The 16,149-nt window shown below is 34.1% G+C and overlaps 2 protein-coding genes across 5 annotated transcripts; one reads left to right on the top strand and one right to left on the bottom strand.

Annotated features, from left to right (window-relative positions):
- Positions 1–224: 224 nt before the first annotated feature.
- Positions 225–1,368, bottom strand: LOC120633838 (dynein light chain Tctex-type 1-like). 2 transcript variants are annotated; one of them, XM_039904201.1, is made up of 4 exons: positions 1,245–1,368; positions 871–1,039; positions 364–452; positions 225–265 (listed from the first exon to the last, which is right to left on the bottom strand). In XM_039904201.1, the coding sequence occupies exons 1-4, from the start codon at positions 1,266–1,268 to the stop codon at positions 260–262; spliced, it is 288 nt and encodes a 95-aa protein (XP_039760135.1). In that variant the 5' UTR covers positions 1,269–1,368; the 3' UTR covers positions 225–259. The 2 variants fall into 2 exon arrangements, with proteins under 2 accessions (XP_039760135.1, XP_039760134.1); XM_039904200.1 differs by having other exon boundaries at positions 238–452.
- Positions 1,369–1,700: 332 nt separating this feature from the next.
- LOC120633886 (ras association domain-containing protein 8) lies at positions 1,701–15,505 on the top strand. Of its 3 annotated transcripts, none has more exons than XM_039904270.1 (10): positions 1,701–1,963; positions 2,258–2,368; positions 3,266–3,390; positions 3,946–4,134; positions 5,880–6,033; positions 6,355–6,471; positions 8,171–8,373; positions 8,710–8,824; positions 9,940–10,066; positions 12,191–15,505. In XM_039904270.1, exons 1-10 carry the CDS (start codon positions 1,892–1,894, stop codon positions 12,289–12,291), a joined length of 1,314 nt encoding a protein of 437 aa, XP_039760204.1. In that variant the 5' UTR covers positions 1,701–1,891; the 3' UTR covers positions 12,292–15,505. The 3 variants fall into 3 exon arrangements, with proteins under 3 accessions (XP_039760204.1, XP_039760203.1, XP_039760206.1); XM_039904269.1 differs by having other exon boundaries at positions 5,805–6,033; XM_039904272.1 differs by lacking the exon at positions 3,946–4,134.
- The last annotated feature ends 644 nt before the right edge of the window (positions 15,506–16,149 follow it).

Raw genomic sequence — 16,149 nt, 5'->3', positions numbered from 1 at the left:
ATTATTTTGTGTTAAAAATAATGCTTTTATTTTTATTGTACACATGCCATTTTGCCTAATGTTATTATAAATTATATTATATTGCTTTAAAAGCACCAATTTTACAATGCATAGTTCTATGACCTGTCTATACATTTTATTACTTTATTTATTTCTATCATTATTTTGTATTGTGGTAAATTTTACCAAAAATAAAAATACTAAAATGTGCTTTATGTCTTTGTTTTATTTCCAACCGTTGACCGACTTGGTTTATAAACTAACTCTACAAAGATATAATAAGTAAATAATTATTAATTATAGCTGTAAGGCGAGTGCCCATATATTAACTATGCAGTACATATACTTATTTTCCCAACGCACCGTGCACGTCCCATCCGTGGCAATATCCCAAAAGTATGCGGCTGCCGTGTGCAAACCTGTACCATTTTTCTGGGTCACCGTCATTCTCACTAAAAATTAACAATAAAATTAGGGTCCTATTATTAGAGAACCTTTATTGAAGTACTATTGGAAGAGGAACTGCCCGGCCCGATAACCCAGGAAAGATAATCCTGGCGCCAGAAAATTAGGAGAGCCGAGCCCACCTAAAGTAGAAAGCTAGGAAGAAGAAATAAAACCAATTCGTACAGTCCGATTCAAACTTTGTTTGTCGCGGAAGTTAACTGTGAGTGTGTGCTGAGTGTGCTGATTGGCCTACCGAATATTGAATTCTGCTCATCGAAACGCACGAAGTTCGGGAAAAAGTTTAATCGGACTACAAACTATTAACGTGGCTAAAATATGTACCTAAGATATGTCGCCATTTAACAAATGTTTACATTTCTACGTAACAGCGGGTAGATAAATAAACAGTTGTTATTTTCTTACTGATGTATTTGAAAGGCTTGTTTAGCTTATTGAGTCTTGACAGCGTTTTTTCTGTGATTACAGTGATCCATTGTGGAGTTCTTGAATGACTATAAATGTTTCCTCCAAGACAAAACTCGATGTTATCCCTTACAATATTTTGAACTTCTTCTACGTTAAAATTCAGATCCTAGAAAATAGATTTGAAACATATTTATAAAGTAGGGAATTAGGAACATTAGTAAGTGGCATAAAGTAACTGCCACGTCAAGGCAAATGGAGATGTTCCGGCGCCGCCATAAAAATATTTGATTTGAATACGACGTGCGCCGGAGGTAACAGCAATTGTGAATCTGTATGCAGTATGTTTCTGAAGGTACAATAATAGGTATTACCTCTTCGTCATCTTCTTGTGCCATTGCTATAATATCGTTTGTGTTTGTAGAAAACTTGGTAGGTACTTCTTTATAAATAATAAAGATTACAGTTTTATCGAGTGTTTATAATTTTTAAATAAGCAAAAATCAATTTTGACTTCAATAATTGAATGATCCTCTTTGTAGGAGATTTTTTTTTAAACATTTCTTTTGATTTAAAGTTGCAATGCATAATAATTTTTTTATTAAATAATACCGCTTAATATGTGGCTTTAATTACTTTGATGGTAATTAAAACTTTGTATAAAAAATCAATGTCAATAATTATAAAATTAAATACAATTCTGTTGCCTAATGTTTTGCGCATTAGTTCACAATATGGATGCGAATTCCGAATGTTATTGTACTTTCAAAGACGTTCACTCTGTCTTTGTCTGTGGTTAATTTGAAGTTTTTGAAGCTCTTCGTGTTTGAGGTCTGTGTTTGAGGTTGATAAAGATTTGGTTTGGTCAGCTTAGCGTATCATATTTTGTAACAATTCGTAATGTTTTTGTTAAATTTCCACATGTTTAGTACGGAAAAACAGTTGCATACGGACTGAATACAATAAAGAATGGTGTCGTAAACAAACGTGTTCTGTGAGTGGATTCATTAGTTTGGAATTAATGGAGCTAAAGGTCTGGGTCGAGGGAATACAAAGGATTGTTTGTGGGGTGACGGAGACCACGACTTGTCAGGTCAGTAGATTATTTTCCCATCGCTAACTATGAAATGAAAGTGCATACATAGCTTTCTAGTCTCGCTTGCCAAAGGTATAATTATAAGTCAGGATATTCAAAGCAAAATAAACAAAATGTTCCAATGACGTTTAGTTTTGTGCTTCTGTAATCTTTTTTGTTTGGTCCCAGAATAGAAGATTTAAATTTAGATCAATAAGAGTTCTTCTATGTTTATAAATGCTATAATAAGTAAATTAATTTTAAAATGTTTAGATGTAAATAAGTGATAAGCATACTTTTAATTTAATTTAGGATGTAGTGTTTGCTTTGGCTCATGCCACTGGCAAGGTGGGAAGATTCACTTTGATTGAGAGATGGAGGAATAATGAACGACTTTTAGCTCCTCAGGAATATCCACTGAAGGTAAGCATCTCATCTCATATTGTAATATTATAGAATCACACTAAATTACATGCAATTGATTGGTTGGTTTGAGATTTAAATTCATGGCTCACTAAGATGTTAAATTTTTATCAATATATCTATTAAGAGTGAATGAATACTCCTATTACCTATAACTCTAATTCCTCTTATAACTCTATGTTAAAGATTGTTTGTTAAACCCATATGTGAAACTAAGCATTTGAATTGATAAATTCTATAATTTACTGTTTCACTCTAATGTGTTCATTTTACCATGTTCTAGCAGATTTAATTATAGTATAAAATTTAAAATAGAAGTTCAACTCTAAATAAAAGGAGAATGGTAGGAAAATGAAATGGTAATATTTTTATAATTTTTATTAGTGTTTTTACCTACACTTGGAGGAATTATCAATTTTATAAATTTAAAATGCATATAAAAATTTTCTGAACTGACAGGATTTAAACCTGGGACTCTCGGGCAATCGCGGCCTGAGCGCTTTCACCATTTAGGCTACGGCTCTCCATTAGTATATGCCTTTCACACCAGTCCTATAGCGACTGTAGCATCATCTAGAAGGAATTGTTGCAGTTTCGATCTACTTTTTCAAAGGTCCATATTACAATGAGACACGTTTGAAACAAGAGATGACACATTGCTTTTTTTTTTTTTTTATAATTAATTATTAGTGTTTTTACCTACACTTGTCGCAGGTTCAAATCCTGTGGGTTCCAAAAATGTTTATATGCATTTTAAAATTATAAAATTGAAATGGTAATGTCAAATTTACAACCAATATGCACTAGTATATACATTATAAATGATTGAAATGAATGTGTAAACCATAAAAAGCTTTATATCTGATATACATAATATATAGAAACATATATTTTTAGATCCTGATGAAATGGGGTGAATACTCAAATGATATTCAGTTTATATTAAGAAGATCTGACAATGGAAGCAATAACCAAAAATTAGTACAACCTACCAATATCTCTAGATCCCCTATTGGAAATGGGTTTGTAAAATATTTATATTTTCATCTATATAACTTCTGCAGCAATTCATGGAAATGCCTATACTAGTCAAAAACCCTGTGCACACATTTAAATAAACTGCATAGAGCTGTACTCAAATTGTTCCATTTGTTTGCGGCAGAAATTTCCATTTGATTTCAAATAAATAAAAAAATACTATAGCAGTGAGTCTTAAGGTCTTTTTATTTTCAAATTTAATCAAATATAGAAATTGTTCTATCCATCATGAGTTTTCACAGGGAAAAAGGTTCCTATGTTTCACATCACTGCCACACTGTAAGGGTGCAAGTAATCTCTAAGCTAAATTTCTATTTCATAGGTAACAAGAGATGATTTTCTGGTTTTAAATATTTCCTACATAGATTTCCAGGAAGCAAGCTTTATACACGCTAAATTTAATCAAGATTGGTTAAGGTATAGGCAGCAAACAAATAAACCAACAAACTGACTCAATTTAATCTGTAATCAGTATAGATGCTCAACCCATAATCACTTATTTATTCCACATATATAAAACGTTCATCTATTGTCATCAGGAGTCATAACACATCCAGTCCGAACATATCAGACAAACAAAGCTCACCAAACAGGATTAACACAACCCCCACTCATAACAATGTAAATAACACCTCCCCGGGGAACCCTGTTGGTGTGGTGAAGGGGGTGCAGCAGGCTAAGTCCCCCGAATCCAATAGCCCTGTGCTTAAAGATGTTCCGCCTTATAGGTAAGAATCAATCGGCTAATACCTAGTAGTGTTAATTATATTGTGTTGATAGAGGCCCATATCGCGTAACTAACGTTTTCGTATAAGAACTGTTAATGTATGTCTGTTTAGTGGTATCATGTCGACTATCCCGTGCCTCGAAGGGCATGTTATGTTGTTGTTTGATAAACAAAGCTTATAGCATATAGTTAAAGCAGAAAAAACTGCACCTGTGCACTATGGAAGGTCTTTGCTAAAACCCTCTCCTATGAGAGAAGAGACCTATGGCCTACAGTGGGAATTACTTGGTCTGGCGAGAACTACACTAATATATCACCATAAGGTCTATTTTAGAGCGGTAGGCTATGTGGTGACGGCAGATCAGAATACAGTTTTCATCACCATCACCATCATTATCACTTCAACCAATTGACTTCAAATGCTGGATGTTGGTCTTTTGTAGGGAGCTCCAAATTCACGGTCCTGGGTCGCTTGCGCTTTGCGGCTCCCAGAGACTTGTTTGAAGTCGTGAGTTAAACTCGTTAAGGGCAGACCGAAGATACTTTAACCGGTGCGGGGTTGCCACTCGAGCACCTTAGGGCCCCAATGTCTATCGGTTCTCCGAATAAATATTCGATAGTTTTTTTAACTTAGTAGATTCATTAAGAAGTGTTAATGACGCTGTATGAGACTATCAACAACGATATCTTGCTATTGAAAAATCTTTTCAGTTTGCTATTATTTTAATTAGCAATCTTAGCATTATTAACGAGTTTGTTATAGGTGAGCATAACATGATCTGGGAAACAAAACCAAGGAAAGCTTATTGTATGGGAAAATGTTCACATGTTCTTAATGACTGTATTCGGTATTGTTGATAACATAACATAATCTTGGTTATTCGCTTACTACAAATTGTTTTCAGGATTTTATATATTTCATAATAGCGGCTTTAAATAATTTAATAAGTAAATTTAGTTTTTACGTAAAATTGTTTTCAGAATCGTATATGTGACATTATCTATAAGATATTTATGTGGCTCAGATAACAAATATTAAAATGAAAAATCCTTAGTAAATAAAAAAAAATAGTGTTATTTTTGTTTTCGAACAGTTTACTTTAGTGTCCTGTTCTTTTAGCACAACTGTCAGGTGCAAAATTACGAAGCCAGGTGATTTACTAAGCTCTAAAAGGTGGCTAAAATCTAGGATATTTTGTATGACTAAATAAAAATACTTATAGTTAAAATTATCAATGTTATGATATTTTATAGTTTAAGCTAATCAGTACATAACGCTCCATAATATCATTGTGTATCAAAGATATAATATAAAAAAGTATTTCAATCTGGACACAAGGTGTGCAGTGTACTCGTGTCAGCTGGGTCGTGGATCTTCCTTGTATATCAGCAAATTGCTATTTTACATCTTCCTAATTTAAACTACTCGATCGCGTGAAAATTTATTACGATTTGTATGGAATCGACAAAGCGACATCTAGTTACAATACTGGGAAACAGTATTGTCACGCAATCGAATATGTAGAAAATCTCACACAGGGATTGGAATACTTATTTTGCAAGTACTATGAAATTAAAATATTCCTCATCCATATCATAATATTTAAATATTGGTTCATCCAAAACTAATACAATAATACGCTTATGTAAATAATTTTTAACATTTAACAGAGACCCACCACCGCCATATAGGTCACCCCCACCGCCTTCAGCTTTAAGAAAGTCCCCTAATCGCACTACTCGTAGGCCCCCGCACATGTCACCTGTGAACCTTACTGAGCCGCCCGAGGAGGAACGAGGCCCCGAAGCTGTGAGTTACAACAGCCAGTACAGAGAACTGGTATCGCTGGTGAACTATCAGAGGGAAAAATTGTCGAGTCAACAGGTCGATCTCATCAAGGTAGGCCTACTTTTATTTTGTAACATTAGTTATGTTGTACACATACAATCCAAAAGATGTCATACAATATGAAGAATAAATAAATATAAAATTACGCAGTGACAACCATAATATTAGCCGTTCGTTTACATTTAAGGTCTAACTTACACAGGGTACTATGACAATAGGAAAAAGTTTTGTTCTTCTACACACGCTTTCATAAGCACACACATATTTTGTTTGATTAACTGTTCAAAATCATTGGTTTATAAAAGAAAACTTGCGTACTTTGCGTTTTTATAAAATTTTTCAAAAATTAACTAGATATTATTCGTCTACTAGTATGATGCTGAAATTGGCTTTTGGGAAAACAAAGGTCGAGAGCAAGAGCGACAAGTAGAGTTACTGCAGCAACAGATCAGTTCCACGGACAACCAACTTCGAATAAGTACTGAACAGGTAAATAAATAATTTACATTGCACATTTTCATATTCAGCCTCATAAAGTTCTACTCATTTTCTCTTAAAGTAGGGATTATTTTTTTAAATCTTTGTTCTCATTCTCCAACTAAACGTAATCCCACTAGAGCTCTCCGGATTATTCTAGACCACTTTCCCGGTCGTGAGCGTCCAATTTTTTCAGTCTATTCGGTGTCAGATCTATGTTCATGACGTCTAACCAGCCAGAGCATTCTTGGGCGACCGAGAGGTTTAGCTTCAGGGCCTGCAATATTGAGGCATCAGTTACCAAAATAACTTTACGGTCTTCGTGCAACATTTCCTTAATACCTAAGACGGACTTCCTGAAACTTATCTTCAATTTCAAGGACAGAGTGTGCCACTGACGTTACACATCCTCCATAGAATTTTCATCTGCGTGACGCAAGAACTCAAGATCAACTCCGGCCTTATTTCACTTCCGTACAGAAATACTGGTTGCAAGATGCATGTAGATGAGACCCTTGATCTTTAGCGGGACGTCATTTGGCCAAGCAGCGTTTATTCGGGCTCTGACATCGTGTTTTGTAAATATTTTTTTAGGGATTCTCCTAATACATTACATATTTTTTCCAAAATACAAGACTCATCCTGTATCTAAAAATCTATTGACATTGATTGAGGTGGTAAGATATTAAGATTCTTCGTAATATACGAGAATTGTTACAAAAACGACTTAATGATCGTAATGCCTTTGCTTCGTCCTTTCATACAAACTTGTTTAGATAATTGCTAGTGTACTTTTGAGATAACCTTTGACATTAATTTAGACTAGACACGTTGCAAAGCAATTGTTTAAGGTTTTTGTTCTCATAAAATAGTTCCCACTGTGTAAAACGACTTATGTTTTTTATTTGCAAATTAAGCGCATACGATTGTTTTGTTATTTGATAATGAGCGACTTTTCACCTTTAAGTGAAAAGTATAGCTGTAAGTTATCCATCTCAGCATTCTCAGCGTACATTTGTCCCACTAGTTAGCTCAGGCGTCCTCTTCTATAGGAAAATCGTGTCGTGTAATTTGGGGTTTTTTGCTATTTATCCTTGCTTTGTACTGTTCTTTTGTTTGATGCCTTTAGCGTTATTAAAATCATAAATGCGTAGGTGTGTTGAATTGTTGGTTTGCCCTTCATTGACGCCCTAACTACGCACCCAATTATCTTGATTTTTGGCATAAAGTTGGTTGAAAAAGAGTAGCAAAATATACTTTTATCTCAGGAAAACAACCGGGATTAGTAAAAATCCATAATAAAGTATAGTAGCATAGGCATATTACTGTCCTTTAGTTCAAAAGTTGGTTGCTCAGTTAGGTTACACAAACATATAAATAAACACACTTTCCCATTTGTAATATAAGTTAGTATTAAATATTGAATAAGTAGTTGTAGAGCTTTCAGTGACAGAGCTCTTCTGGACTTTCCCTGAAGAGCTCTGTCTGCTTAGCGGCATCAATAAGCATACTTCTTTTACTATGCTTATTTGTGCCGCTAAGCAGCATTACTGTGGTCCGGTCTGAAGGGCTTAACACCTATGCTTCCAGTTGATGGAGACAGGGCGGCACTTTTTTTGATGTGTTCCCTACATGAAATACGAAGTGTCGTTTTCAGAGGACCATCAGGTGGGCATGGTGGTGCTTCAAAAATGGGTTTTTATCTTAACAGGTCCAAACACTTAACTACGTAGAAGAAGAAAGCGAAATTGCAAAACAAAATGAGAAGACGCTAAAGTCTGAGATAGTGTTGGTGCGATCAAAACTTGCGAATTGCGAAACTGAGTTGCTGCAGTGTAAGAATAAAATACGCAAGCTCATGGAGGACATACATAATGAACAACGTGTTGTAAATAGTCGTCAGCAAGAAAATAGGTAAGGAATTAAATTCGACATTTGATTAAGTGAAATGGATGTGTAAGTGTGAAATGTGAAGATGTTTGGATGACTCCTTATCACGCCTAAATAGATAAACGGATATGAATTCAATATAGCTCCATAGATAGACTGTTTCATTTTTTTCTGTTCATCGATAGTTTCTGGAAGATTTGGGTCAGTTTATTGAACTAAGTTTATTGAGTTAGGTTATTAGACTTAAACTTGCCCGTTGAACTGAAGGTGATTAGAGATTTGAGGTTTGTTTTCCTTCCATTTCCTTATGTCTTACACTATTCTCTAAATTCAGTATGAACAAAATACTTGAAATTTCAGACAAGCACTTGAAAGGTCGATGTTGGCGGAAGTGGAGAACCTCCAAACGCAGATACAGCAAGCGAAACATGCGACTGAAATCAATCATCTCACGGCAGAGAATCTTAAAAGAGAAGTGAGTTCCCTGCCAATTTAATTCTCGTACTAGAAGGCTGATAAGATTATGGGTAGCGGCAGAAACTGTCCCGTGATGCAAATGGAAATAGCGTCATGCTCATGCGATTATGCGATTATTACATTTTGACGGCCGACTGGCGCAGCGACAGCGACTTTGGGCAGCGACTCTGCGTTCTGAGTCCAAGGCCATGGGTTCGACTCACACAACTGTAAAATGTTTGTGTGATGAGTTGTTGAGTTGTTGTCAATGTTTTTCAGTGTCTGGGTGTTTATCTGTATATTATAAGTATTTATTTATATTATTCATATAAATATTCATCAGTCATCTTAGTACCCATAACTGAAGCTGCGCTTACTTTGGGGCTAGATGGCGATGTGTGGATTGTTGTAGCATATTTATGTATCAAATGTCAACATTATTTTTTCCTATTAATATATTTATTACACATTCGAATTCTGGACAATGCCTAGTATAGTCTTTGCATTTTATTCAACACGCAACTGAATAAGTATAGTATCTAAAAACTGAAGTTGACTGAACTGCCAAAGTTTCCGCAAGCAAAGTTGACGCCTGCGGCCCCAGATCAGTGGTCGTGGTCGTGGTCAAAAAAACAAAGAGGAAGACATTTGTGTTTCTTCGTCCTTTCTAATATTATAAATGCGAAAATGTGCTTGTCCTTACCTCACGGACTGACTAAGCAAACAACCGACTTGATTTTTGGCTTGACTCGAGTTAGTTGAAAGAACGGATAGCTAATTTGTATCTCGGGAAAACCAAAGGATCTCATGGCAGTTGGAAAAAAACCGTAATAAACGCGGTCAAAGAACATGGGCAACAGGGTTAAGTTAATTTATGGAGTAAAAGTTCACAAGCAGTAAGAGTCAAGGTTTCTACATGATATAAATATTGGCAGTATCACGTATAAAAAAAACTAATATCTCGTATTGTATTGACTACCTGTCTTGTGTTCACAAAAGGCAAGGGCAAAATTGTGGCGATTTAGCGGCTTCAAAGATTGCTTGCCAATAATAAGTTCGCTATAGAGCAAGCAAGGTCGAAAAATTGAACTGGATTCACTTTATCTATATTTCCTTTTTTTGTGTACCACACAGGTGGGTGTGCTAGAAAACGCGATAATGGAAAAGAAACGGCAAGTTGAGCGATTGGTTCAAGAGATGAAAGAGGCCAATCTACAGAGTCTCACGGGGAGTGTCGATGAGTTACGACACCCGCTAGACGGTAATTTTTTGCTGAGCAAAATCTCAGATCTTTTCAGTTTTGTTTTGTCATCTATACCTTTTGAGTCTTCTCTATCTACGAACAATTATTATAACCCTGTCCACATTACCAAAGGTTTACACACAGTACAAAAGGTCCAAATTATCAAAGGCCATTACAAACTGGTAGAAAATGCCTCCAGGCATTAAGTTTCGCCTATGCAGAGTGGCGTTCCTAGGGTTTTGAATTTGAGCAAGCCCAGTTAACTAAAGGACAAATTGAACTCGTCATGATCTCTAAGTCACAATTCTTGTTATGCTAAATGACAAACAATATCAACAAATCTTTGAAAAACACTACGGTTAGGGTCAGCACGCGAATTATGATAAAGAGTTTTCTATGCAATGTTTGCCAAAATTAAAAAGTACCTAATCATAGTAATCCCAAGTGTTTCTTTGAGTTATGCTCTCTTTAATTCTTATGATTCCTGGTAATTTATGTCGTAACCAGCCGCGTTCCAACCATTCTTTTCATTAGAAAAAAAATATGCAAAAATTTACCTGTTGTTCGCCAATTATTTATTGATTTCGCCACAGAAACAATTTGCATACAAATTGAGCTCATATTTAACAATATTTACTATAATTTGTAAAAAAACAAACCAGTAAAATGCACTATTCAACTCAAAAAAAACAATAATAAACTCCTAACTAGTTACTAATCAATAATAATGAATCTGTCAAGTGTCAACTAGTTGTAACGCAAACAATAACACGCGTGAAGTTGTTTCAATTCGCTCGCTGGTCATCTTCACTAACTTCAACTCGCAATCTGGCATTTGATCTCCATACTAAATTATTAAATAATCTAGATTGTCTCTGCTTATAAATACATTGAAATTTCTATGAGAGAGATCAGTAAAATAAAAGCCCCGTATAAGCAAATGAGTGTGAGCGAGACAAAGCGGGGCCTCCGATCGCGTTCGAAGACACGCGAAGAGCGCGATAGTGATAGTTCAGCGCGGCGCCGCGCCGTTCGTCTGGTTGCAACCACTGAGTCTACCTGCCAGAGTAACGTAGTGCTTGCAGTAAAGTAGACAAAGAGTATATACATTATTCAGCAAAAGTTAAAACATTGTATTTATATCCTCATTGCTATCAAGTTTTAATTATTTTGTTAATTTCATTTCGGAATAGTTGAGAAAAATTTAAAAGAGATATTTATTGTCACTATGTATATATTATTTTTTAACTGTGCAATTAAGAATTAAAACAATCAAATAAACAAACGTTTGTTGGTTTGTAAATCTGGGTACTTTAAATAAAATTGTGAAAAGGTATCTTCAGCATGGCCAGCATGGGCAAGAGACATTTTTCTCCCCGGGAAAAGGATAAAACTGTATATCTTCCTCCCCCTAATGGCGTGCACTGGGTTTCTTACCAGGGTATGCATAAGGCAGGAAAATTGCATAAAAAAATTGGCAATTGGCTCCTCCTTACGTGTTGTATATCTATTTTAGGGTAAGCAGTGCTTTTAAACAGGTATGAAGTGCACGCCACTGCTTCCCCCATAGCTTAATTAACTAAATCTGCGAGCACAAGCTGAAATAATATCCAAATAACATGCGTGGTATAATAAACAGAGGTAAAATACTCCTTTTCCCTGTGAGAAATTTGGGAGGCATTTGTCTAAAGCCCCCAAGCTTTCATAAATTACGTGAGGTGTTTTTTTTAATTTTCTGTCCCTCCCTCCTACCCTGGTGAGATGTCGTGAGATTTTATTCAACTCCCTCCCGCATCCCCCAATCTCACGTGAGATTTTTCAAAATGTGGGTCTCTAATAGAGAACGCGTTTCCGATAGAGACTCTCTATCGGAAACGCGTTGGATTGTTATTGTAATTGTTGGATCTTAAGCATGTAAAATCTAGGTTATATAGACCAAAATAATATTTTTTTGTTTAAATCGGAAAAAAAATGCGTGATATTTGCCGAGCCTCCCCTCCAACGTAAGATTAGACGAGATTTGACTCGACCCCTCCCCCCTTTAAAACACTCACGTATTTTATAAACGCCCCCTTTTGAATTTTCTGGGGGTATGTTTTTGATACCTTAGTGTTTTAATAAAAGTCAATTATTTTGTTTCAGGTTTATGTAAAGCAGGAAGTGCTCGTAGAATAATAGGTTCACCTAGGCAACTAGAAAATGCTGCACCAACTAACAAAAATCCACATGGAGTGTGGGTGTAAACACATTATTATTACCTTCATCTTTTGAAGGACTTTCTGTAGAAAACTTAAGAATTTACTGCAGACTGGTATGTTAACAGGTTTTTATTCATTACATGTATTTAATGTGTTTGAGTGCAAAGTTTTTTTTAAAGTATTAATCAATTTATTTACTGCTCTTTGACAGTTTTGTATAAGTTACAATCATTTTTTTTGGGAGAGATTATGTTTATATATTTATGCAAATGAATGTTCTTTTGCTGGAGTATTATAGAATCCATATGCTTTAATATAAAGATATATATCAGTTTAAAATGCAGAAAGGACAGCTATTATAGGTTTTATGTGATAATTAAAAAGAATCTAAGGAAAATAATACTTATTATTGCTTTTAATACGATGTAATGTGATTTTAAAACACATTACAAAAATATTTCTACGCTATCGAAAGTAATATCCTTTGGATGGCAAACAAAAATGGTATTACCATGAGTGCCATAGTAAAAGTATTTGCCCTACGCCCATAATTCGATTGAGTAATACAGTAAATCAAATCTAACCAATGAGCTGACGTTAGATCATAAAGTAGCTCAATGAGTTTATGTTGCAAGTTAATAAACTTAATCTATAAATTAGCTATAAAATATAACTGCATCAAGAATGTGAGAAATTATGTTTGCCATCCCGGGTAAATACTTAATAAATAAAATTATTATTTTTATAATGTGTTGTACTGCCATAGATTTGTGTGAATGCTAATTAAGAATGTGTTATTTAATTTTTATAATCTGTCTCATTAATAAACGTCGAATAAATTAAGGTTTTGAAGATATTTACCTTCTATCATTGTCTTTTTTTTGTAACTGGCTTTCGACAATGATCTGACACACAAACATACAACTAGTACTAGTAGTAATTGAACTGACCGTAAACCATAAACCAACTATTGAACAGACAAGCTAAAAGTCGATTATACCAACAGATTGAGTTATTGAGATTGTTTAAAGGCAACCTATTTGAGGTCAGTTGATCTTAAAATTTAGCGTGACTGACTAAATAGTTTGCAAATTGTATACTTTCAAGCAGTCAGTTAATCATACCAGACCAATAGAATGACTTATTTATTAATATAACCAATGGGTTGTCAGTAAATTGTGAAGCTAACCAATAAGTTATTGAATCTTGGAAAGTTTATGTTGGAAAAGAGCAACTGCTGAGTTTCTTGCCGGCTTCTTCTCGGTAGAATCTGCCTTCCGATTCGGTGGAAGTGACCAAAGTGCATATATTAGGCCTACTTGAAATAAATGAATTTTGAATCATAAACTGACAAATTTTAAACCATAAAGCTGACAGTAAATTATAACTGACCAATAAAGTGACAGTTAATCAAGAAAATGCTCAATAAGTTTAACTTGTTTGTAAAACAAGAATGAATATGGGTTATTATCTTTTTAACATGAAAAGTATTAACATACCTTATAAAAAATGGCCTACGTTAATTAGTAAGACAGAATATAATAATATTGTATAAGTTATTATTTAGTGGTTAATTTATTAGATTTGTGTTCAAATTAGTGTCATATTTAATCGATTGTCACAAATTATGTTACGTTTTGTGCTTATTTTAAAATGTATTATCGTATCTTGCCGTCGGATAAATATAACATGGAAATATTCAAAAATAATATCAAGTGCGCGCCAAAACACGCAGAAGGAAAAGTTCCGCAGTCTTGTAAACTAAATCATTTATAGAAGTGTGGTTGACTTGTTTCATTTACCATAGTTTTTGGTATAAAATGCTGCCGCAAGAACTACACATTATCTGGGTCGATCATAATTCATGAGTTAGTTGAATCTGAATAGTCTTGAAAAGTTTGTGACGTTTCTTGAAAAAAACTTGTGTTTTTTCTTTATTTGGATACATGTAGCCCTTACCACATAAATTATTGAATTACAGTATGCAACAATCACTGAAAAAAACATCTGCGACACACACTTATATGCCTGGGTTTTCTTATCTGACTATGGAACACTAAAAGGGAACGAAACATATGTGTTTTGTAAATTATGTACTTATAATGGATAGGGAATTGCATATAAATGTTAAAGCATTTAAACTTTTGAATATTCTAGTGCTTTTTCTATTGTACACAAATCTATTTTACTATACTAAATTAACAGGTCTAAAATAAATGTTGGTTACCTATCCTTTTCCCAATGTATCCCGTGGTAGAGGATAAGCGACTTGTGAAATTGAGTCATCCATAACTTTTAGAACTGTCAATTTAGTCTCAAGTTTAGTGCTCTTTAGACTCAATATTATAAGTAAAAAAATAATGAAGAAAGATCCACGATCACTCAAATGTTTGACAGAAATATATTGAATCATAAAATAACTAAAATTATTATTGTGGCATGAGTACAAAAAATTGGAATAAATTGTGACACACGTTAATGCAAATATTACTGTGATAATAATAGATATACGAACAAGAATCTCTATGACATTAGATATCTTAACCGCGCATTAAATACAATTTGAAACCTTTTCATATTGCAATGTGAATTTTTAAATAAGTTTTTTTTTATTTAACACTCTACACTGATTATAATAAGAAAAACAACCAATAAAATAAAACCCAACACACCACATGCGTGTACAAATGTGACGAACTTACGTTCGAGGATATGATGGATAGGTTCTTATTTGTATTATGGTGTAAGTTAATAAAGTTGAACATCATATAAATAAATTAATAATGTACAAATAATAAACATATGGGTTTACTATTAAACCTAAACTACGTAATACTAATGCCTTTTTTTACGCTCTAACATTTAAATGTTGCTGTTAATTGAAGTACAAAACTTTGTATACCTATTCCGACGTTATGACACGTTTATTTGTAAGCCACTAAAGTTGGTAAATGTGGCCCTAGCCGACTGCTGTTCCATATAAGAGTTATTGGCATTCCCAATCCTTATGAAACACAAGGCATTAATAGGGATTTCCCAGGTCGATCTCTAAACATTCGAATATGTATCCTAATATGAAAAAGTTACGTATGAATTTATACGTAACTTCTGGTAACAATACCAGAAATTACGTATGAATTTACGTCGGGTAAAAATAAAAACGCCCTGCCGCCGCCTAGGTTTGCGCGGTTAGCCCGGTATGCACGGTAAGATCAAAGTAATGTTTGTACAAACTGGTGTTACCATACCATCATTAGCTAAAGTTTCTGCAATATAGAAATAAATGTGTTGATATTAATAATAATCTAGTCGAAAATATAAGCCATTGCAATATTTTATAGACAATTTTCATATAGACGTACGTACGGCCTAACAATTCACTTGGAATGTTTTCAAGCATAATAGAAGTTTATATTTGTAGATTGTACTTATCTCTGTATACTCTGCATGGTTACTAATAGACAATTTGTGTATACAAAATATACTGAATTTAGAACAAATTTGATTTATTTATTCATTCAACCCTATTGTTCTACCTAGATAACTTAAGGGTCGTAAAATAAGTAGCTTTTCTCAAATGATATTTCACAAATACGTGTGGGTGTTTTTGAGATTAGGGTTTTTTAACACCAAATAACCTTTAGCATTAATATATTAATGTACTTCGTTTATATACAACAGCCTGCAGATATTAGTAGGTTTTCAAATCTCTTTTAGATTTTTATAAAACCAAGAGCGGTCTCTTATAGAATCACATTAGTTTGCCTATTAATTATTGAACACGTGTAGGTATTCAATTTTTTTGCTGTAATGGTAGAACTGCCAGATTAACGACTTTAATTTTTTAGTTCACGTTCACTGGCATTCTTATATTTGCGTTATACTTTTATGTAATCTGAGAGG

The sequence above is a fragment of the Pararge aegeria genome, chromosome 22 (assembly GCF_905163445.1).
Source record: "Pararge aegeria chromosome 22, ilParAegt1.1, whole genome shotgun sequence".
Lineage (NCBI taxonomy): Eukaryota > Metazoa > Arthropoda > Insecta > Lepidoptera > Nymphalidae > Pararge > Pararge aegeria.
The sequence above is the reverse complement of the archived record's forward strand: the minus strand, read 5'-3'. Positions and strand labels throughout refer to the sequence as shown.